The 24,904-nt window shown below is 40.2% G+C and overlaps 1 protein-coding gene across 11 annotated transcripts in view; it reads right to left on the bottom strand.

The window, feature by feature from the left end:
* Positions 1–24,904, bottom strand: part of CLEC16A (C-type lectin domain containing 16A) — a 339,195-nt gene that overhangs the window by 300,961 nt on the left and 13,330 nt on the right. For 9 of the 11 annotated variants that reach the window (XR_012896118.1, XM_075899304.1, XM_075899302.1 and 6 more), the window contains exons 2-10: positions 24,107–24,235; positions 22,995–23,128; positions 20,320–20,468; positions 18,456–18,561; positions 16,849–16,914; positions 16,164–16,287; positions 12,611–12,785; positions 10,593–10,646; positions 5,378–5,491 (exon numbers count right to left, since the gene is read on the bottom strand). Coding sequence is in view for 10 of the 11 variants with exons in the window: in XM_075899304.1 (XP_075755419.1) it covers positions 5,378–5,491; positions 10,593–10,646; positions 12,611–12,785; positions 16,164–16,287; positions 16,849–16,914; positions 18,456–18,561; positions 20,320–20,468; positions 22,995–23,128; positions 24,107–24,235 (1,051 nt within the window). In the remaining variant the exon portion in view is untranslated. The remainder of the gene's footprint in view (positions 1–5,377; positions 5,492–10,592; positions 10,647–12,610; positions 12,786–16,163; positions 16,288–16,848; positions 16,915–18,455; positions 18,562–20,319; positions 20,469–22,994; positions 23,129–24,106; positions 24,236–24,904) is intronic. The other 2 variants (XM_075899305.1, XM_075899311.1) reach the window with 1 other exon arrangement.

The following is a 24,904-nucleotide window of genomic DNA, read 5'->3' as shown; positions in this document are numbered from 1 at the left end:
CTGCTACTGCTGTACCAGAACACCTTACTTGACTCCTCTACTGGACTGGGAATCGAGTTTGCCCCCCTCAGCCCAAATGACTGGTGAAACAAGAGTGACATCTTCCAATGGGGACCGGTATGATTCGATGACAGCGACTACCGCAATCCTCTAAATAACTCTGGGGGGAGTATGTGCAATAATTAACCAATCTTGCTGCTTACAAATTAAACAAGATGCATTTGCTATAAAGGGCGCTGTTAAAATAATACACGCTGTAACTTAGAACGAAAAAGCCTCATGGCTAAATTTGCTAGCTCAACACCTTGGACTTTCATTAACTCCATTCCTTCACTCTATTGTAAATACTATATTAACCATTTTACTTGTTGTAATTGCTTGCTGCATGCTTCTATGTATTGTTAGGCATTTTGTGTACACTGCTACCTCCTCTGCACAAATCCGGCATATGGCGTTGGGAAGCAATCCTAATCAATCCCTTGATCCAAAATTATCTGATCAGACCCTGCCAATAGGGCGATTTTAGCTTCCTCCAAGGAGGGCAAAAGGTGCTGGCATCACTGCCATCTTGCATTCTGGGACATAGTGAGGTGTGTCAAGGGGGTGGAATGTAGCCAGACATGAACCCCATCTTGGTTTCCGCTCTCCCCCTCCCCCAGAGAGCAAGAGAAAGGCAGTCAGCCTTTGATGCCCTGGAAACACAGGTGTGCTGCCTGTCCCTGACTCTACCATAAACAGAAACTAGACAGTAAACGGGCTAGCTGCCGACCCGGGGCCTTCCGCCGTCCTGATGGCTAGTACCAGTAATTGACACGCCTGCACTGTCCCAGGAGAGGAATCTTCGCCCATCACATACCAGAGGTGCCCATTGTCTGCATTTTCCCAGGTGTGAATTATGCTTTGCACCCTTCGTGGAAAACTTGGCGTTCAAAGCCATTTTTCCTAATTCGCCACTTGAGACCAGGAAGAAGCCTACGTGACCCAAGGGGTATAAAGAGGGGTTTAGTAGCCCACCTCATTTGAGCTCCAATCATCTACACCTGCTGGCAGGTATTGATTGTCTCCCGAGGTCTGTGGGACGCCCAACCTCGCCCTACTTCTTCCCGAGGGATTGAGAGAAAGACGCTGGCCACGCCAAGTCTGGAACGCAGGGGTGAGAATATATACCTGCTAGGTGTCTATTTTGCATGCATTTAATAAGAGCTCAGAGAACCAAAAAGGTTTCATGGTACCTGTAAGTGACTTATTAGTGTAATTTCTGTCCTGTCCTTTGTAGCGGCTGTGTTATCTGTAACACAGTAGTAGCATTTAACAGCTAAGTTTACCCTGTAACAATAAAATACTAACTGTTTAAGCTTTAACCTGACTCCTTCGGTTGCTATAACAGAACCAAGCACAATTTAAAAGAACTTCAGCCGGTCATAAGGGACAGGTATAGGAAGAGCTTGGGCGTTTTGGATCGTGTCACTCCCAGATGACAGATCTTTTGGGGCATCTCTCAGTTTTCCCTAGACTGCCCGCTGCGAAGGGATCCTGTATCCTAGCAGCTGAAATCTGAGGTGTAATAAGCTCTCCCTGTAAACTTCTTGGGGCGCCCGTCAACCTTCTCCAGGTTGCCAACTGCGAAGGGACCCCAGTCTCAGCAGTTGAAGTCTCGGGTGTATCACACACACACACACAGACACACACACACACACACCCCCCACTGCCCTGACCATCAGCTGACACCCCTCACTGCCTTGACCATCGGCTGACAGGGAAGCATTGGGGAAAAGCTCCAGCAGCTCCCCTTTCCAGAGTATTTCACTGCAGCACAAATCTGGAAGGCACTGGTTGGGCACGTAAAGAGCCATGATATATGCCCTATGGTTTTGGCATGTCTGTACTTCACTCATCTGAGCAGTGTTTCACCACCTGTTATTTATACCTAATGCTAACTGGGCATTTAGTATCAGTGCCCTACACACCTTAATAAATGTAAACATAGGCTTAAAGGACATATTTCACTTTTGACATACGAATTACAGACTGTTTATACCAGGATATGACTGCCTTTTGAAAAATTAGCTACTGGTAAGTATCCAAATAGAAGCATACATTGCAGGGAATTCAGAAATAAGTAACAGATTATTAAGTATTACATGGGGAAAAAATTAAATAGCCATTAAATAGGATTAATATGTCTAGTTATTTTCAAACTTTTGCTGCCATTTCTACTACAAATCTCACATAACATAAGTATTCTATTTTATCTGTAATAATGTATATATGCTTGAAAGTTATGGCAGCCATAGGTTTCTCTTCTCAGAGTTTGCTGAATCCAATTCAGTGATTGAAAGGGACCTCGGATTCATTACTGTCCCTGATGTAACGGGTTGATACATTTTTAGAAATAAAACGATAAGGAAGAACTTTAGAGAATATTACATTCAGAGTAGATACTACACTTACACATCTAATTATAAAACAGTTGATTTAAAACATCCACAAAATTAAAACATTAGGAGGCTCATGTTTAGAACACTCATTTGTACCAAATAGCTCAGGGTATGTCTACACTACAAAGATAATTTGAACTAACAGCCGTTAGTTTGAATTAATTTTAATAGGCGCTACACATACAAACCGCTAGTTCGAACTTAATTCGAACTAGCGGAGCGCTTAATTCAAACTAGGTAAACCTCATTCTACGAGGACTAACGCCTAGTTCAAATTAAGTAGTTCAAATCAAGGGCTGTGTAGCCACTTAATTCAAACTAGTGGGAGGCTAGCCCTCCCCAGCTTGCCCTGGTGGCCACTCTGGGCACCACCAGGGAAACTCGTATGCCCCCCTCCCGGCCCCGGAGCCCTTAAAGGGGCACGGTCTGGCTACAGTGCCCGTGTCAGGTGCAAGCCTGCCAGCACCCAGCCAGCAGACCCTGCACCTGGAACGGCACGAGCCAGCCACCCGCTACAAATCTTCCTGGGACCAGGCTGGCGGCTCCCAGGAGCCTGCGTGGGGCCGCAAGAGGTGGGCGCCCACCTGGTCTAGTGCGGACATCGTGGACCTCATCGAGGTTTGGGGGAAAGCCTCCAACGTCCATGACCTCCGCACTAGGCACAGGAAAGTGGCTGTCTAGAGCAGGATAGCTGCCAGCCTGGCCACCCAGGAGCAGATCTGCATGAACATCAGGGTGGTCCAGTGAGACCCCCGACCCTGAGCCCTGAGCTTAGAACATAAGAACATAAGAATGGCCGTACTGGGTTAGAACAAAGGTCCATCTAGCCCAGTAGCCTGTTTGCCGACAGCGGCCAACACTAGGTACCCTGGAGGGGATGGACCGAAGACAATGACCAAGCCATTTGTCTCGTGCCATCCATCTCCAGCCTTCCACAAACAGAGGCCAGGGACACCTTTTCTACCCCCTGGCTAATACCACTCCATGGACTCAACCTCCATGACTTTATCTCACTTCTCTTTAAACTCTGTTCTAGTTCTAGCCTTCACAGCCTCCTGCAGCAAGGAGTTCCACAGCTTGACTATTTGCTTTGTGAAGAACAACTTTCTGTTATTAGTTTGAAGCCTGCTACCCATTCATTTCATTTGGTGTCCTCTAGTCCTTCTATTATGGGAACTAATGAAGAACTTTTCTTTATGCACCCTCTCCATACCACTCGTGCTTTTATAGACCTCTATCATATCTCCCCCTCAGTCTCCTCTTTTCTAAGCTGAAAAGTCCCAGTCTCTTTAGCCTCTCTTCATATGGGACCTGTTCCAAACCCCTGATCATTTCAGTTGCCCTCCCCTCTCCCACCCTCTGTCTTCCCCTCTCCCACCTCCTTTTCCCAGTCTCCCCCAGTTTTGTTCAATAAAGAGAGTTTCTATTTTTGACCACATATGTCCTTTATTTTGTACATCAGGAAGGGGGGCTAGGGACGGGTAAGTGGAAGGATGTGAGGGAGGAATGGGGTACGAGCCCCCAATGAGGAGGACTGGGGTGGCTCTGCGGGCTCCTCGGGGTGGAAACTCTCCTGCAGCCCCCTGATTGACCCCCCCAGATGGCAGCCTGTGGCAAGTGCAGCCGGGCTGATGGCCGAGTTCTGTAATGTGCCGAGTGTGGGCACTCAGGGCACTCCAAGCCAGGACTGCTTTCCAAGCGGGGAACCTCTGAGAACTGTCTGCCCGGTGTGGGGGTCGGGTCCCTTTAAGCACAGCCCTCGGCTAGCCTGAGACAGCAGCTCCACGCTCTAAGTCCTAATCTGATGCCCTGCCAGCACTGCTTCCAGCCATCCTTAACCTCGGTTCAGAGTCCACTCAATGTGGACATGCTAGTTCGAATTAGCAAAATGCTAATTCGAACTAGTTTTTAGGTCTAGATGCACTAGTTCGAATTAGCTTAGTTCGAATTAACTAATTCGAATTAAATTAGTTCGAATTAGTGCTGTAGTGTAGACATACCCTGAAGTACATATTACATTTTCACTTATAATTACAGTAAAACTCCATTATTCCGGCATCCAATGCTCCGGCACTCCTGATGGTCTGGCACCATCAGGAATCCAGAAGTGCTCCAGGCAGCCAGACAATTGGAGCTGCTCTGTGCCCGGCTTCCCCGATTCAGCCGCTGCTGAAACTGACCAGCAGCTGAATCAGGGAAGCCGGGGCAGAGCAGCTGGGGTGCTGCCGGGTTGGTCCGGTAGCGCCTCCCCTCGGCGTTGTGGGACCAACCCAGCAGCACCCCAGCTCCTCTGTTCCAGGCATCCCCAAGAGCAACTGGGGTGCTGCCAGGTTGGTCTCGCAGCGCCGAGGGGCAGTGCTATTGGACCAACCCGGGAGCACCCCAGCTGCTCTGCCACGGCATCCCGGATTCAGCCGCTGCTGAAACTGACCAGCAGCGGCTGAATCGGGGACGCCTGGGGCAGAGCTGGACTATCGGAAGGGGGGGCTATGAGGAGTCTGGGGTGGCATCCTCCCCCACCCCACCCCAGACCCCTCATAGCGCCCTCTTCCGATAGTCTGGCATATCTGATAATCCGGCACCCCCTGGGTCCTAAAGGTGCTGGATTATCAGAAGTTTACTGTATATAGAAACAAAGCTATAAGCTTGGCTTCATCTACAGAAAGTCATTAGTCTACAAAAAGCTGAAAGATACTATTAATGAAGAAAATGATACAGGGTAAGTGAAAAAAAACCCACCTAAGTAGGTAGGGGTGTCTGTCTGTGTCTTAACAGAAAGGTCAACCAGGCTACAAAACAGTCTCCACTGAATGTGATGACAGCTAATTAGTGTAGTTCTCCAGAAGCAGAGAAGTATTTTCCAACCAGATTTTCCCATCCCTTTCCTCTTCCTTTAAAAAAGTACAACACAGGCATACAAAAGTTAGTTGACCACTTACTGAATTTCTCTGGATATCTTGCTCAGCTTTTGACGAGAATACTGAAAGGTCCCCATTAAGAATAACCTCAGCCAGCGAGTTCACCAGAGGTGCATAATGTATAGTCAGGAATACCTATTACAAGTGGGAGGGAGAAAAGAAGGTTACAATATACAGTTTTAGACACAGAAGGCATTTTCCCCAAATAATTACATTGTTACATTTCTTGAAGCTACATAATGTCTAATAAAAACACAAACTGGGATATACTTGAGCTCTAATTAGTATTCAGGAGCAACACAGACCATAATCCCTTTCTACATCAAATTAATCTCCCTTTCCCTGAATTCCAAGCCTGATGGATAGTCTACTGGGCCATTGTTCACTAGTTTCCTTTTATCCTCTTCCAACTAAGCATTATTTATTCCTCCCGATTTGTTTTAAGAAACATGAACATGATATTAATCGAAAATGTTCCAGGGCTTCCTGTGGCAAGGGGGAACCTTTGACTTCCTATTTGGAAGTGATAGGCTAAAATCTATATAAATACCTTTCAGGCTTTCAGTAGCAATATGCTCTCAAAGACTAACTTGGAGCTACCCTTTAGAAGTCATTCAGAAATATAAGACAATGGCCGGCCTGCTTGCTCACAGTAATGCCCTGTAGGGACGTTAAATATTGGTTAATTGAATAGTCGATTAACCTCATGAATTCTTAGCGGTTACTCGACTCTTCTATAGTCCCCAGGGTTGGGGCTGGCAGCCAGTGTGCTCCAGCCCCGCTCCCGAGGAGCCTCCTGCCACTCCACGCTGCTGCCTCTGTAGCAGAGGCAACAGCGTGGGACAATTCCCCTGGCAGACTGTCTACCTGTTGCCCCATACTGTTGACTCTGATTTAGAGGCAGCAGCGCGGGGTGGCAGCAACCCCCTGTCCAAGGGAGTCAGTGCTCCCGGACCACACGCGAACAAGAATTGAGTGGGCTGCCTGCCTTTAAATGCAGAACAAAGAGGGATAGGTCCTGGACCCAGCACAAGCCGGGACAGAGCCAGACTGCTGGCCAGCCTGCTAAAAAATTGACTGGCACTGGGGGAAGAGGGGAAGAATGTGTGTAGTCTATAGCATTAACCTATAAGCTTTTGCTCATCGGTTAATCAACTAGAATATTACATTCCTAGTGCCCTGTGTAAGTACCTGGCATCAGGGCTTTGGGAACAGCACTGACTTCCCATCTAATGCTGGATGCAATTCAAATTGTTAGTTCTAAGCTACAAAACTTCATTGTATAGAGTTTCTAGTATGTTAATGCTGCTCTCTGTCTATGCAACATGGCAGAAATCAGTAAGGTTGTTTTATTAACAGTTGCTTAATGTGTTCTCTACAAAGTTATTTTAGTGGAGGAATCTGGTTGTTCAGCTTTCACTTTCTCAGAGATATTTATTGACCTATAGAGATCTATATTTCAGGAATCTTTGATCAAGCCTTTGCTTCACTATAGACCATCACAATATTAATTAACAACTTAACATTGACTGAGGAGATATAAGCAGGGAAGCAGTTCTTGTATGCGAGTAATTATTATAATCCTGCATTTGTACTGACAGATGCTATTACAATAAGAACACAAAATAAACAGGTTATAATTTGTAAAATGTAATCTCAGGTCAGATGGACCAAGCCATAACATAACACTGAGTCTATACTAACTATATAGTTAGGCCCATAAAGAAAGAGTTTTGCTGCAGTGACATCAAGATGCTGAGTACTGAAGTGGAAATATACTATTCAATATTATGAATACTGCTCCGCCCCTAGATATACACTCTTGATCCTCAATGATTTCATGATTTAGAAGAAATCACCCCCGTCAGCAGAGATAGCATCTACATAAAAGTACTATAGTGTGGCAGCTGTGCCTTTTATTATTTTAAGTGTAGACAAGCCTGAGGTATGATCAATGGCTTGATGTCAGGTTGGCGGTCGATTTCTAGCGGAATGCCCCAAAGATGGGTTCTAGGACTGGTTTTGTTCAACATCTTTATTAATGACCTGGATGAGGGGATGGATTGCTCCCTCAGCAAGTTTGCGGATGACACTAATCTAGGGGGAGAGGTAGATACACTGGAGGGCAGGGATAGGGTCCAGAGTGACCTAGACAGATTAGAGGATTGGGCCAAAAGAATTCTGATGAGGTTCAACAAGGACAAGTGCAGAGTCCTGCACTTGGGATGGAAGAATCCTAAGCATTGTTATAGTCTGGGGACCGAGTGGCTAAGTAGCAGTTCTGCAGAAAAGGACCTGGGGATTACAGGGAATGAGAAGCTGGATATGAGTCAACAGTGTGCCCTTGTAGCCAAGAAGGGGAATGGCATATTAGGTTGCATTAGGAGGAGCATTGCCAGCAGATCTAGAGAAGTGATTATTCCCCTTTATTTGGCTCTGGTGAGGCCACATCTGGAGTATTGCATCCAGTTCTGGGCCCCCCCACTATAAAAAGGATGTGGATGCATTGGATAGGGCCCAGCGGAGGGCGACCAAAATTATTAGGGGCCAGGTGCACGTAACCTATGAAGAGAGACTGAGGGATTTGGGTTTGTTTAGGCTGCAGAAGAGAAGAGTGAGGGGGGATTTGATAACAGCCTTCAACTTCCTTAAGGGAGATTCCAAAGAGGATGGAGAAAGGCTGTTCACAGTAGTGACGGTTGGCAGAACAAGGAGCAATGGTCTCAAGTTACAGTGGGGGAGGTCTAGGTTGGATACTAGGAAAAACTATTTCGCTAGGAAGGTGGTGAAGTACTGGAATAGGTTCCCTAGGGAGGTGGTGGAATCTCCATCCCTAGAGGTTTTTAAGTCTCGGCTTGACAAAGCCCTGGCCAGGTTGATTTAATTGGGATTGGTCCTGCCTTGGGTAGGGGGCTGGACTTGATGACCTCCTGAGGTCTCTTCCAGCTCTATAATTCTATGAATAAATAGGTCCCAGAAGCTACTTTGCACAGCTGGGTGATGTTTTATCGGATCAATAATATGTTCTTTGACAAATACATTTTCAGTCAACCCAAAACTATTGTGAATTTGACACCAAAATAATTTGGACTAGTTCGGGGTGGGCAAACTATGGCCTGTAGGCCACATCCGGCTCATCAAAACTTTCAATCTGGCCTTTGAGATCCAATGTCCTGCTCCAGCACTCCTGCTGAGGAACACGAGCTTGCCCCACTCTACCTTTCAAGTGCTTCAGCCAAGAAGTGAGGTTGGGGACTTGCTGTGAGCATTCATGGCCCACCATACACTTTCCATACCTAGATGTGGCCCTCAGGCCAAAACGTTTGCTCACCCCCGCGCTAGATTCACAAGAGGACTTAAGTGTCAATCACAAAACAGCTAGAGGACATCCTTTATTACTTTCAGCCAAGTAGTTAAAGTAGTTACCTGGAAAGTGAGACACCCAGCATACATCTGCCTCTACCCCAAACCCTGCTTGATGCAGAGCAAGGATGTGAATCTTCAAGGCAAGTGCACTAGCCACTAAGCTAGAATCAGTCTCAGTTCATACACCCTACGTCTGGCCATAGATTATTCAAGACAGTGCTCCCCAAATGAAATTTCACTTTACCAAAAAAAATTTTAAACTTTTTGGATTGAAAGAACGGTTATTGACTATCTCTAATGCGGAGTACTTCAACCCTCTCACTGATATCATATAGTTTAGAGGGCTCAAAACATCTTATAAGATGCAGTCAGTGACTCAGAAGACTGAAAATCTTATATTCAAGGGGATTGTTACTATAAGGTCTTATTTCCAAAGTCAATACACCTAACTCAAGGTGAAAATGATGCATGTACCAGAAACTTAGCACCACTGCAGCGTTTCTTTGCTTGAGGCAACAAAAACAAGTGATACTGTTTTTGCAATGCCTAATAATTGTCAGAGAAATCAATCTGTATACCCCCATAAAAAGGCAGATTTAAGAATTTGTAGATATAGAAATAAGTCATTTTAAAATAGTCAAGAAATCTACAAGAAATCCCAAGACAATAAAATACGTTGACCAAAATGTATTTCTTTAAAAATGTAAATGTAATGAGCATGTACGTAGGTTAATATTTAGCTGACAAGCTTTTCCAAACTCCAGCATAAATAGCATTAATCTAAAGAATAAAAATAAGCATCTGTTACTGTCCAAGAACTTTCACTGATCTATATGTTTCACCACTCACTCAAATTCCCCTATTTAAAATAATGTTTATGTTGGTACTCTAGTCTATGGTAAAACTACCTAAATGGGATGCGAACAATCCATAATGGCATTTTCAATCACTGGAAGATATATCATCTGCTTAGTATACAGCCACTTATTTTTAATTTTGTAAATACAAGAAAGCTTGTTTATCTTTTGATCACATTTCTCAAGAGATAAAACAAAGGTACTGCTTGCTTGTAATTTGGCACACAAGAGCGAGCATTCAAAATGCCAATTTTCACTTGTTCTAGTCAAATTAAAATTTGGAATGATGTATTCTGCCTGTAGTTGCGCTAAATTCTGTATTCCTCACTTCTGGCCCAATGCCAGCATCCAATGCTGTTATATAGTGTTTAGCAGTTGCTGCACTCCACTCCACTTCCGAAGTGACTACACTAAACTGGCAAGTGTTTTAGTGGTGTTCTAAATATTTTGTTAGCTAATGTTTGTAAAGTATTCTGAGAATTTCCAAGGAAAAGGGTAGTACAGGTTGAACCTCTCTAGTCCAATGCCCTCGGGACCTGACTGGTGCCAAACCAGAGAATTTGCCAGACCACAGGAGGTCAATATTGTCTAGCAGCATTACCAAGGCTACCAGTGCAAACGGGGCTCTTAAAAGATATTTACTGGTAAATTAGAGCTTAACAACAGCTGGACTGGATGCCAGGACTGATGGCTGTAAACAAACAATGGGACTGGGGGAAACATGGCCACACCCATGATAGGTGGACATTCTGCTAACTAAAATCATGCCAGCCTACAGATGTTGTTGAAACAGAGTATTAGATTAGAGAGGTTCAACTTGTAGTTGGGCCATGTGATGACAAGTGAATTAATCATTTTAAAAAATGCACAAGCAGCCCTTGAATGTACACACTGCATCTCACAAAAGAGCACAATTTTCTCTCCAGATGTATAGCTGAAAACAGACCCTCTGAAACACACAATTTATAATGAAATTACTGACATCATAAACTTCACACTGAAACATGACATACTTGTGAGAGAAGATAGAGAGAAACTTGGAGACTTATTTTTGGACGCTCCCCACGCTATGGAAGAAACAAAAGAATGATCAGTTAATTACAGAAAGCTAAATTATTACACATGTACATAGAACAAAAGCCAACGTTTTAAAAATAAAATACAGAAAACAAGTATAAACATTTCATTTATTCATGTGTACTACCTCCCCAATGCTACACTTATTCCAAGGAATATGCTGACACTTTCTAGTGACACTCCAGTTCTTTGGAAAATGATTTCAAAAGAATGAGTTTGTCATTTATTGTACACTTGAAAATATGGCTACACACTGTTTTTGAAGCCAAGATTTCCTGTAATATTTGTTTTTACCAGATGCTTACGTGAGAAGTACATTTGTACCCCTCCGACATAGCCTTAGAACTTTTGAAATGGCAATTTCATAAAAGGAAGCTTTTATAATTTATTATTACAGAGTTAAATCAAATCTATATACATTTTACTGGAGTTGTTGAATTCTGCCTTCATAGGCAATCTATGTCCATTATCAGAATACAATAAATGCTTATAGAATGGCAATACTCTAAAGTCCCCATTATAATTAGAATAATCTGAATTTTGGAAGAACCACTAATAACCATAGAAAAGAGAACTATTTATTGGGTTTTTTTTCAAGATATATACTGTCCCTCTTGTCTGAACCATGTTTTAAATTACTAGGAAATAACTTTCATGAAAATAGGATTTTTGCATATTTTTGTATTTGGAAGTCAATTTTCTGTTCAAAAAAAGATATGGACAGACACAGTTGAAGCATACGACTGGAAGTCATAAAATCTGGTCTACCTGTAGTTCTGCCACTAACTCTCTGTATAATGTGAAGATAATTATTTAACTCGGAAGGGGATATGACAGGTTAAATTAATTAACACATAAAAACACTAAAATCTTTTGATGGTGGGCTATATACAGTAAAACTCCAATAGTCCAGCACTCCTGATAGTCCGGCATCAAAATGGGAAGAGCCTAGTGAGTGAGCTTTGGCAAAAAATGAGTCACAAGGTAACAGCGGCAGCAGCTGAACTGAGCAAAAAGGGTAAAAAAGGCTTAAAAAAACTAAAACATTACAGTATACTGTATACAGTATGTACAATAAAAAGGGTTAAGAACACTTTATATACAGTATATAATGTATACAATATAAATATAACCTGCTTATAGTACCTTCTGATAGTCCGGCATATCTGATAACCCGGCACCACCTAAATCCCATAGGTTCCGGATTATCGGAAGTCTACTGTAGGTATGCAAAGCATGATGAATCTTCAGAGCAACTGGTATGACACAATTATGACAAGATGGACATTGTATAAAAACCTAGATTAGATTTAAGCAAAACTTGTATCTGTTCCACACAGTACATAGCAAATCTGATTTAGTCCGTCTATGGAGAGCACAGATGACACTTAAAATTAGTGTTGTGTTTAAAAAAAGAACACAAAGATTTAAAAAAAAAAATCAGACTAGATGCTAGGTGTGGATTTGAAAATTGTATATGAATTTTATATGAGAATTTTAACTAACAGAGATCCTGTTTTCAATCTTAAAATTGTTTTAAGCATATTTCTGATCTAATTACACTGGCCTTTTAAAACATATTACAGAGAAATTCAAACTTAGACCTGAACTTTCCACTCCTGTCCCTCTCTCTACTGCTAACATGAAATGCTAAGCAATGGTTAATAACTAAAATTGACTCCAAGCAAATAATTAACTACATTAGCCAATGTACATCAGTCTTTAGCTAAGTACATATATACCGAAAACAGCACTACCCCAGCAGTCATCTCTTAATTTAAGAAAAACAAAGACCTGAATTATTAAAACTATGTTTCTTATAAAGTACTTAAATGCAGAAGATATTTATTCTATTATGGGATACACTTACTATACATATTACTGTAAATACTGAGGGGAAATCATTCAGTGATTAGTTAAGTCTTAATAATTAATCATGCCAGCTATTCCTTACCTTATCTTGATTTACTAATGAATATACATAGAGAGGCAGAAACAACCTATTAAGTAGGTGGTCTGTGAGCACATCATTTAAAAATTCACAATTAATGATAAGGATATCATTAAGATAATGCAAATGATCCAGATGTTCTGCTACCAAATCACTCAGTTTGCCTCTATTTCTGTGCCTGAAAGAGACAAAGATTTAAACATAGCTAAGGCAGAAGAATAAGAATAATTAGAACTCAGTGAGAGAATGTATTTGCATTGTTTTTCTATGCCTTACTTTGTGCAGTATGACTGTCTAATGCAAACATCCAAGATACCTCCTATAATCCTGGAGATTTGACAGTCAAAATGAAGCAACTGAAGGAGAGTTGACAGACTGGACCTATACATAGAAAGCTTCCACCGATGTGCACTGGTAGAGATTGTGGAAAAGCAGCATCACTTGCCCCATAACCTTAGCCGTGTGGAATGCAATGCCATCCACAGCCTCAGAAATAACTCTGATATCATAATCAAAGAGGCTGATAAAGCAGGTGCTGTTGTCATCATGAATAGGTCAGACTGCCAGACAACTCTTCAATATCACATTCTACAGGCCACTTTCCTCAGATCCCACTGAGAAATACACTAAGAAATTGCACCAGAATCTACACTCCCTACACAAGCACAGGACCAAATCTACATAAACACACCCTTAGGGCCCCAACCAGGGTTATTCTATCTACTATCCAAAATCCATAAACCTGGAAATCCTAGATGCCCCATCATCTTGGGCATCGGCACTCTCACTGCAGGACTTTCTGGATATGTGGACTCTACTTAGACCGTACACCACCAGCACTCCCACCTATCTTTAAGACTCCACTGACTTCCTGAGAAAACTACAATGCATTGGTGATCTTCCAGAAAACACCATTCTAGCAACCTTAGATGTAGAATAGTGATAGAAATGTAGCTGTGTTAGCCTGGGGTAGCTGAAGCAAAATGCAGGACAATGTAGCACTTAAAAGAAAGTGCTACATTGTCCTGCACTTAGATGTAAAGGCTCTCTACACCAACATCCCACACATAAATGGAATACAAGCTGTCAAGAACAGTATCACTGATGATGCCACGACACAACTAGTGACTGAGCTCTGTGACTTTATCCTCATACACAATTATTTCAGATTTGGAGACAATTTATACCTCCAAACCAGTATAGGCAGTATACCGTTATAGGCACCTTCATGGCCCCACAATATGCCAACCTTTTTGTGGCTGACCTGGAACAACGCTTCCTCAGCTCTCATCCACTAGCACCCCTCCTCTACTTACACTACATTGATGACATCGTCATCACCTGGACCCATGGGAAGGAGACTCTGGAAGAATTTCACCGTGATTTTAACACTTTCCACCTTCCTATCAACCTCAGCCTGGACCAGTCTACACAAAAGATCCACTTCCTGGACACTACAGTGCAAATAAGTGATGGTCACATAAACACCACCCTATACCGAAAACCTACTGATCGCTATGCTTACCTACATGCCTCCAGCTTCCATCCCAGACACACCACACAATCCATTGTCTACAGCCAAACACTGAGGTACAACTACATTTGCTCCAACTCCTCAAACACCTACAAGATCTTCACCAAGCATTCCTGAAACTACAATATCCACCTGAGGAAGTGAGGAAACAGATTGACAGAGCCAGACGTGTACTCAGAAGCCTCCTGTACAAGACAGACCCAACAAAGAAAATAACAGAACACCACTGGCCATCACCTATAGTCCCCAGTTAAAACCACTCCAACACATCATCAGCGATCTACAACCCAACCTGGACAATGATCCCTCACTCTCACACACTTTGGGAGGTAGGCCAGTCCTCACCCACAGACAACCTGCTAACCTGAAGCAAATTCTCACCAGCAACTATACACCACACCACAGTAACTCTAACTCAGGAATCAATCCCTGCAACAAACCTGGGTGCCTACTCTGCTCACATATCTACACCAGCGACACCATCACAGGACCTAACCACATCAGCCACACCGTCACGGGCCTCATTCACCTGCACATTTACCAATGTAATATATGCCATCATGTGCCAGCAAATGCCCTTCTGCCATATACATAGGCCAAACTGGACAGTCCCTACGTAAAAGAATAAATGGACACAAATCGGATATCTGGAATGGTAATATACAAAAACCTGCAGGAGAATACTTCAATCTCCCTGGACACACAGTATCAGATTTAAAAGTAGCCATCCTGCAACAACAACAAAAACTTTAAAAACAAACTTCAAAGAGAAACTGCAGAGCTACACTTCATCTGCAAATTTGACACTATCACCTTAGGAGTAAACAAAGACTGTGAATGGCTAGCCAACTACAAAAGCTGTTTCTCCTCCCTTGGTGTTCACGCCTCCACATCAGCTGCTAGAAAAAGGCCTCATCCTCCCTGACTGATTTGACCTTGTTATCTCTAACCTTACTCTTGATTGGAAATCTTTTTTTATGCCTGTATATTTATTCCTGCTTCTGGAATTTCCACTACATGCATCTGACAAAGTGGGTCTTTACACACAAAAGCTTATGCTCCAATAAATCTGTTAGTCTATAAGGTGCCACAGGACTTCTCGTTGTTTTTGAAGGAGAGTGTTATTTTAATTTCACAATGCCACATCCACAATGATAAGTATAGGATTTTGGTTTTCTCTAGAAGCTTAAAAATCTCAGCTGCCACTTTGTATGACCCTTTCAGAAGCCAGTTATGAAAAGGAATGTTACAATTTTTTCCTATTAAAAATGACTATTTTAATTATCTTAAAACCAGTAAAACTATTATTTTTCTTCTGTATTGTTTCCACATAAAGCTTTAAAAAACTGCTACATACAAACTCAAAGAATAAATCCAATGTAGTGAGCTTGAGCAACAGCAGGAATTTTGTAGTTGAATAGATAAAAGAATACAAGCCACACATCTGCCAGTTATATTATTGATAATGCTGTTGAATTAACTTGGAAGAACTATTTATCTAATGATATTTTTCAGAAAACTATCCTAATGAGCAGCTTTCTGAATATGTGTACAAATGTCTAAAGATGTTGTGCTTTTAGTCTTATGTACCTTCTTCATAATAATTTAGTTTATTAATAAAGTAAGTCTATATACTTCAAACCAATTGGGATGTGGAGCGATGTATCTCCCAACAAATCACTTATTTACAAGAATGTTAAAATTGATAAGTGATTTGAAAATATCCTTCTACAGCAATTTTTAATGTGATCTTGTAAGAATTACTGACTTAAGGTATCAAGTATCAGAGAGGTAGCCGTGTTAGTCTGAATCTGCAAAAACAGCAAGAAGTCCTGTGGCACCTTATAGACTAACAGAAGTGTTATGCTTATGCTCCAACACTTCTGTTAGTAGTCTATAAGGTGCCACAGGACTCCTCAATGCTTTGACTTAAGGTAGCTTGTTGGTAAGATTATTTATTTAGGAACTAATTTAAGAGATTTTCAATGCATCTGCCAAAAAGAAATAGTTGTAGAAGCTTACTCTTCATCGGTTTGCACACAGTTATCCAGTTCTATCACATGGCTCCCAATAAACCAAACAAGGTTGGAGAAGTAGGGGACAGCAGTTTTATCTCGAATGTAGTGCAACATAGGCTGGTTGTCCACTGATGAGAAGTTTAAAAAAAAATAAAAGTTTCAAAAAGATAAATATAAAAACAGATATAATCAACTTACCATTCTGAATTTCCATTACATATTACATTTTTTTAAACACACACATTTGCATGGGTTTCTCTTATCCATGAAAAAGACGTCTATCAAAATTTCATATGACAACTCTTGAAAGGCTTAACGAGCCTGTTAAATTCCTAAGCTTATTTTTACATTAGTCTCAGAATAGTGAGTAAATCTACTGCAACTCAGAAAAACCACACTCTATTCAAATGAGTTGTCTTTTTAAAAAGACAAGTGTAAGACTAAAGCAATAATGCTGAAAGCCAAACTTGTTAATAGACTTACATGACACTGCATTAAGGAACACAGGAATCATCAGTGAGGAAAGGCAAAAAAAACAGACAACAGTTAACAGGATTAGGAACTGGGGTGGTGAGACATCTTCCAAAAAGGTTAAAGAGCTAAAGCAGGAAGCATCTAAACTAAAAGATACAGGTTAGAAGGTGTTAAATCAGAACATTTACAAATGGATAGTCAGAAAATTATGAAACCTGTATGTTTGATAGTTGTGTTTTTCAAATTCAACCCCCGCAGCTCTCCAACATTCAACTTAAACTCTAGACAAGAACATCATAAAACTTTCCTTGTTATTTAATAAATGTACACAAAGTATGAAGTATATCATACTTCACTGTTCTTGTAACAACTGGCTCACATGCACAAGGTTAGGTGTTAGAGAAAAACTGACATGGATCCTGCTTGTTGAAGACAAGAAAGTGCCACATTTTGTACTTAAAGTCCAGATACCAACACAGCCATAAAGTGTCCATAAGCAAAAAAGTTTCATGGTTATCATGTAAAATGTAGACACTTAGCAACCACATTGCTTCAGAGACGTCTTATTCAATACAGAAACAAGTAGCTTTTAAAACATGGAGTTGAATTTTCTCCAGCCTTAGGTTTAGTAATCAATAATTACAGTTACTTTAATGTCACATTTGCCATTTTACATCCTGCATTAACTTGGCTACATCTAGTAATAGGCACATTCTAATCAATTCAATGTGTGAGAATGGCATAGAGTTTGAGAGAACTAAAATCAATCCAAATCACGTTATTATTCTAGCTATATATATTATAGCTTAAATGATAAATTGTTCAGTGTGAAGTCTAATGAGAAAATCATCAGCATGAGGTAAAAACACCATGTTTACTTTGTATCTAAAAGTTCATTAGAAAATACTAATTTTTGAATAGTCATTTTTCAGTCCATGCACAACTATAACACCTGCTGATTTATAGTCAATTTTATGATCAGTTTCATACTGGTGGTATGAAAGTCTTCTTCCAAATAAATATTAAAATTCCTCTTAAATTTGTAATGTGAAAAACTGTATAAAAATTGGAAAAAGACTACATATTTTAAAAGACCACTGCAGAATAAAAACCTGTATATGAATGCATATCACCATGCAGAGCACTCTAGAGCCTGGCAGGTTTTAGAAGCAAGAATGCTATGCCTAGATTATGCAGGTGAATTTACACAGAACTACACAAAACAAATTGTTTCTATAAGAGAGTGCAAATTACTTGCTTGCACAAAGAACAACTTATTGCTAGCTTTTATCCAACCACCAAAACCTAGAATCACAGTCATACACCAAAAAAATTAAGGATTTCTGCCATACAAATGATTGTTTCTGACATTATAAATGTTCAATATATCAAGAGACTGATATCCTTAACAAGAAACTAACACTTTTTAAATGGCCGGATTAGGACCTCTGCTGGTAGTTGAGGTGAATTTAATTGTGTGTTTTATATTATGTTGGCACAATATTCTTTATGAAAGACAACATACTGATGTTTAAAAACAAACAGTAGATTTAAATTTGTCTTTTTTTAAAGATTTTATTTATATATATTATATATATATATATATATATATATATATATATATACACACACACACACACATATACACACACACACACACACAAACCACATGTATGTTTGTTACCAATGCATGCTTACAATTAATTCAGCCTTGCATAAACCAGAAGCTATACCTGACAAATATGCAGTTTGTAATTGCTAACATTGAACTTCAGCTACACAAAGTATTAGGTGTATTAGTCTTCTGATGCATGAAACTTACCTTTGTAGACATTTAAAGTTATAGTCCTGACGGCAATTCTGACCATGGTCTCTGGGTGGTTAAAAAATTTAATGGCCTCCGTATACAAGGCAAAATCATTAGTATGCTGAAATAAAAATACAGGCTTCATTATGTACTGTCCTGTCAAACATACTATTTTCTGTTAGGATTTTGCACGAAAAAGTTACCCTACTAAGATAACAAAACAGTTAGATCAGATCAGATCACATTATTGCATGGTACTATAACTGTGGGCAAATTTAGTCATTTTTAACAATTCTTTTTAAAACAAAATCTGATTTTCAAACACCAACTAGGTTTGCAGGTATATGAGTTTATTACAGGAAATATGTATTAATGTAAGTTTCATATACTTCACACAATAGCTCTGATACTTTTTAAGCAGCTCTGATGCCCTCTTCTGGCAATAACAGTTATGCAAAGACAGAGAAATAAGACTAAGGGTATGTGAAAAGTTCATCTCTTAAACCTGCAACTAAATCAAAACAGGTGGATCTGTTTACACACTGACTTTATGTGGGTTCTCTCCGAATGGATTCAAATGCAGAATTAGGACTTACTACAGTACTTTATTTAGTTGTAATCTGTAACACAAAATTCTTATTCTCTGAGCAAGCACTGCATTCTCAGAATTATGAATTAAGTTTGATGTTGCAATACCAAGTTCTGTGAACATTTATAATTCAAAAGGTAGCAGTTGAATCAGATCAAAACACTAATATTTAGTAAAATCCAGGAAGTAGTTTTAATACATATGCAAAATGCCAATGAATGAAGATTATATAAAATTTAGATACTCTTTTGCACTTAAATATGACTATATTAAATTCTACTAAATGGAAATCTAACTTAAAATATTGCATAAAGATTTACTTTGTTTAAGGCAGAGATTTATAAAGCTAACTATATAGTCTGATGTTATTATGCACACAAAAAGGTAAAAATGTTGAAAGAATCATTACAAATGTTAACTTCTGCCACCCACACTGCAGTGGATTTATATTTAGCCCATATCTATGCAATGGGCACCACAGCAGCACAGCTAAGGCTCCAGAGCTAATGCCACTGTAATACCATACTGTAGACCCGTGGTGTCCAACACGCTGGACAACATGTAGCTATCTGGCTGGTTGAGTGCAGCTAGTTCGCCATAGTAGTAGCCACCGTAACTGGTTGGACACCATCACTGTAAATTCATGCTACTGTGATGAAACTCTACTTCCCTAAAAGACAACAGCTAGGTTGACTGAATCACTGTTCAGTTGATGTAGTCATATCTACACCAGAGGTTAGGTCAGTGAGCTAGTGTTCACAGGTGTGGATTTTTTAATACCTTGAGTACTGTAACTATGTTTACGTGTAGACCAGGACTTCACTTCAGAGGCTGTAGTTTTTAAATCAAGAAAGCTGGTTGTGGTATGGGATTGAAAGTTATCCTCTACAACTAAACAGTTTTGGACAATCAATGACTACTTTGCTGGGTATTTGTGGACTCTGATCTTGAAGCTTTTAGCATCTGTTAATAATACCATTAAGACAGGTATGAAGAGTGGGAAATACTCACAAAACAGACATTTCATAGCACAAAAAGATTCCTCCACACTCTTGTTTCAACATGCAAAACTTGATCCTGAGTTTCTTACTTATTGCTACCACAGGAGATATTCTAAACTGCAAATAAAGCTGGGTCAGTCCTCGAAAGACGCTTGTGTTGAGTTAAAGTGCAAAGGCTCACGGATAAGAGGAGTCTTTCTGGGATCCACGAAAATTTTGGCCTTAAACTCACTTCTGTATATACTGCAGTTAGTAAGGCTTCTTACTGTGAATTCTAACAGCCACTTACCTCATTGTAAAAGAAGTGTACAGTGTGATTGTTGAGTTTCAGGGAAAGTGTTTTCAGAAATGAGATATAATATGCCATGATCTCCTCATCAGAAAAGTCAAATTTGTGGACAATGATAGAATTTACATAGTTATTAGAGAGCAAATAATCTGAAATACAAACCCATATAACATAATCATAAAGGAAAATATTATGAAATAGGTTATTATACATAAGTTTCCATAACATTTAATTTTTATTTCTTTATGACTTCTAGGTTAGACTTTTTTTTGTTAATTTGTTTAAATTTTCACACTTGCAGGCAACTGTTAGGGAGGGGTGTGAGTAGACAATTGAATGACAGTAGACACATTTAAAAAGTCAGTTCCACAACTGCTAAAAAACACAAATTGTCAATATCATGTTTCTAAACAATGAAGCAAATATCCTTAAAACAAACTAAGTTCTCAAGCAGCCTCCATAAATTTTAATCATCATTGATGGAAATAGACTTGGTTTTGTGTGTGTGTACAGTAAAATCAATGTTTATCCTTACTTAGTAATAGAAAACAAAACCTTCCAAGCCTAGTCTACCATATATGCGAGAGTGTTTGTCTGTATATGAGTCTCTGTCCAACAACTCCTCCTGAATGGTAAGAGCTAGGACAGGGGTGGACAATAATTTTAAATGAGGACCACTTCAGAAATTTCTGAAGTGGTCCCAGGCTTCCGCAAAAGGGGTGGGGCCTTAGGCACAAGGGGCAGGGCCAGGAAACTTCCATGCTTCCCCACCCACAGACCCTGACTAGTCTGGGGGGCGGAGGGAGAGAGCATGTGAAGTCTCTGCCCCTACTCCCTGGGGGTGAGGAGAGCACAAAATTTCTCACTCCCTGCTCCTGAACCCTGGTGGCTGACTAAGCACCACGCGCCCCTGGTGCAGGAGATTTTGCATGCTCCCCCATCACCAGGCCCTGATTGGCCTGTGGGTGGGGGAACGGCAGGCCAGATCAACTTGTTTGGTGGGCCGGTTCCAGGCCACAAAGGCCCTTTTGCCCACCTCTTAGCTAGGACCAGCAAATTCAGTATGCCGCTTCCTCTTATTGTAACTTAAAACAAGGTAAGATTTGTGCCAGGAAAACAGGATGTGCCTGAAATGGGATTGCTTCTCATAAAAATCATACAGAAAAGATACAGAATCATCAGGTAGCTCAAAGTGGCTAGCTCAGAACATGCCCCCCTCTCCCATCCGGGATTACCTCAGTCCCAAGCCATCCACACACACTCCCAGGTGCTCTTTAATGAGGATGGGGGGGGGGGGCATATCTACACAGCAGGGCAAAAGTAGAATTAAGATACATAACTTCAGCTACATCAGTTGCATAATTGAAGTCAAAATAGCTTAATTCAGCTTTTGGCACCATTTAACACAGCAGGAAGTCGAAGAACACTCTTCCTTCAACTTCCCTTACTACTCATGAAATGAAGGTTACAGTAGTGAGAGTAAGAAGTCTGCCATCACAACATTATTTTGAAATGGCTTGCTGTGTAGACGCGGACTATGTTATTTCAAAATAACGTCAGTTATTCCGAAATAACACTCCTGTGTAGATGTACCCTACACATACTGTAGCTGGTAATCAAATCTTAGATACTTCAAATCAAGTGTTTTAAATAAACAACTTTTTTTCCATATTATTTACCCTCAAAAACTTATGTGCAGACTCTCTTCTGGCCATTTTTTCCCCTCTTATTTCGCAAAAACTTATTTTTTCTCCCTTCTTATGTTTCTAAAGGACTTTAACATTCACATGGCATTTTGTTTAGATACTAATCCACCAATAGTTCTGAAACAGTTAAGTACACATATTTGAGACTCTAACCAATGGGTGACTTTCTTGGGTTGTTAATTTTTAAATACCTCATTTGAGAAGATTTAGAATCTAGAGCAGAGGTGGGCACTAATTTTGGTAAGGGGGGCCATTTCATTAATGTTGGTAGTGGTCCTGGGCCAGACTCAGAAGGACCAGGGCCTCGAGTAGAAATGGTGGTTCCTTCTAGGCATCATGACCAGGAGGAAGGAGACTTCTTGCACTCCCCATAGGGTAGGGGACGACAGGAAGTCTCTCCCTGCCTCGCCTCACTTGCCAAGGATGTGCAGGACCCACAAAGAACCACTAGCCATTCTGAACAGCTGGTGATTCCCTCTGGTGCCGCTTGCTGTTGGTGGAGGGAAGAGACTGAGTGCTCCCCCGCCCCCTGGTCTCAACTGACCTAGGGATGGGGATGCAGCAAAGGAGGCTGTGTGCCAGATCAAACAGCTGGGTGTGCCGGATTCGGCCCACAGGCCACCCCGATCTAAAACATACTTAACACACTGTTCACATTTCTGTTATTTTGTGCCTAGTTTATTTTAAATGACCTCTTTAAAAAGATCACATATTAAACCACTCTTTTTTTTTTTTTTTTACACTATTTTCTTTCAACAGTACAACTCAAAGGTTTTTGTACTAATGGAAACTCATGCTGAACCATCTTAGAGTAGAGTTAATGATCTCAGAAGCAGTTAGATACTTTGATTCCTAAAAATGTTCTTATGCATTTCCTTTTATAGTTAATAAAATGAAAAAAGAGCAGTTCCAAAAGTACTTATTGTTTCATAATAAGAACTAAATGTTTAATAAGGAATGTTTTCTTACAGAGTGATGTCTCGTGACTAATATTCTCAAAAAGGATGTTCAAGGTCTGCAGCAGCTGTACACATACATAACGACCAGATTTCTGACGCAGGATGTTCAAGAAGAAAACAAACATGTTCTTCTCTAAGAAAAAGCTAGAAGGTAATGAAAAAGTGTTACTGAGTCATTTGTGTATGTATTGCCTTTTTTTTTTTTTAAGGTGAACTGTTGATTTAAGTAGGAGGTTATTTTCTTTTTTAGAAGTTTGTAAAGCTTTGTAATATTGCATCCATTTACCTACAAATAGTACCTCTCTGACAACCTTCTGGTTACTTTAATCTTTGGAAGTGCACTCAAGAAACTTACCAAAAAAGATAAGATCTAATGGCTAATGAGATATGTAATCTCCAATTGAACAGAAATGTAGGCTTCCACCCTACAAAAACTCATGAAGGCAGCTGCAGAGAAGGGTATTTGAGTGGAAATATTTTACTAGGATTTCTGAGAGCTTTAAAAAAATATCACGTCAGTTTTTCTTTTTTATTTTGGACTATTTTTGTTGTCATTCAAGGAGGGGAAATCAAAGTGTAGAATGATTCAGTACCCTCACGAATGCCCTGTAGACTAAAGGTTACAATATCATAGCTACTGCCAAAGCTTATCATGGCATATGGACATCAAAATGGTACAATGCTTTGAATTTCTCAGTTTTTTTAAATAATCATTTATTGTTTCCTCTAACAATTTCTCATCCTACAGAGGATCTGTATGTTACCTATCTAGTAATACCAGTTACATGAACATGCACGTTTGTAAAGCAGTCTTAAGAACAGCAGCCATGTGCCACCATCTCTGTATGCAATTACTTCATTGTAGAGGGGAAAGAGTGTGTTTAGGAACTCTACCAAGAATAATTCAAGTATAATTAAGAAAATTCTTAAAGTAATCAATGATTTTCACAGTAGGAAAGTTAATCTCTATGGACAGCTGAATTACAGGTAGCATACATTTGGTAGGAACCATGCTACAAGCTTCACAATTCATCTCAGATAACATTCCATCTACAAATGCCTTCTGTTCTTATATCAACTGACCTTTTTTTAAAAAAAATAGTGAAGACATAAAGCACTTACTCAAACACGGAGCTGTCATTCTGATCTCCCCATATAAGGATCTCAGTTATAGAACGAATAGTCTCCACTAACAGATTGCGATTGTGATCCGTTACTGTGGTATTTTTGGTCAAAACATGATACATATACCTAAAAGAGGAGAAAGATGTAATTAATTACTATTGCTTTTGTAAGTCAAACGTTATGAAATTGTCTTAGTTTCTTGATTTATGATTACCTATATGAAATAAAGCTATTTCATATTACTAACTTGAAAATTATTAGCTAAATTGTGTTAGTGAAGAACTGTAATATGAAATTGTTCTGTTCTGCCTTTTAGAATTATGTTTTTAAACTATTGTGTACCTGATTCACATAAAGAACAGCACATGAGCAAAAACGAGATAGGACACCAGCAACAGTTGGGCCTAATTACAAAACAGGGAGAAAAGGAAATCAAGACACCAGTCTCACCTTTCCCCAATGATCCAATCAGTGCAGATTGAAGGCCCTGAAATATCAAAGCATCTGCAGTTGTCTTAACACCGGATACCCAGTTTGTGATCGAGGATCTAAACATCCCCGATGAAAGATTATGGTGAAAATGGCAAATCTGTAACAAAGCCTATCTGAAAGCAAAATCTATAGCCTTACATGAGAGCTATTTCTATAAAGAGCAGCAAGAGCCATAAGCTTTGGGTACATTCTGCAACAATAATGAAGCATACCAATCCTGTTCTATCTGGCTGACCACTAAGACAATTCAAGCAATGGTAAGGACTGGTAATTTAACTCCGGCTGCAGAATCTTTTCATGTTT

Source organism: Pelodiscus sinensis, chromosome 16 (genome assembly GCF_049634645.1).
Source record: "Pelodiscus sinensis isolate JC-2024 chromosome 16, ASM4963464v1, whole genome shotgun sequence".
Taxonomy (NCBI): Eukaryota; Metazoa; Chordata; order Testudines; family Trionychidae; genus Pelodiscus; species Pelodiscus sinensis.
Note: the sequence above shows the minus strand (reverse complement) of the source record. Positions and strands in the feature narration are given on the sequence as shown.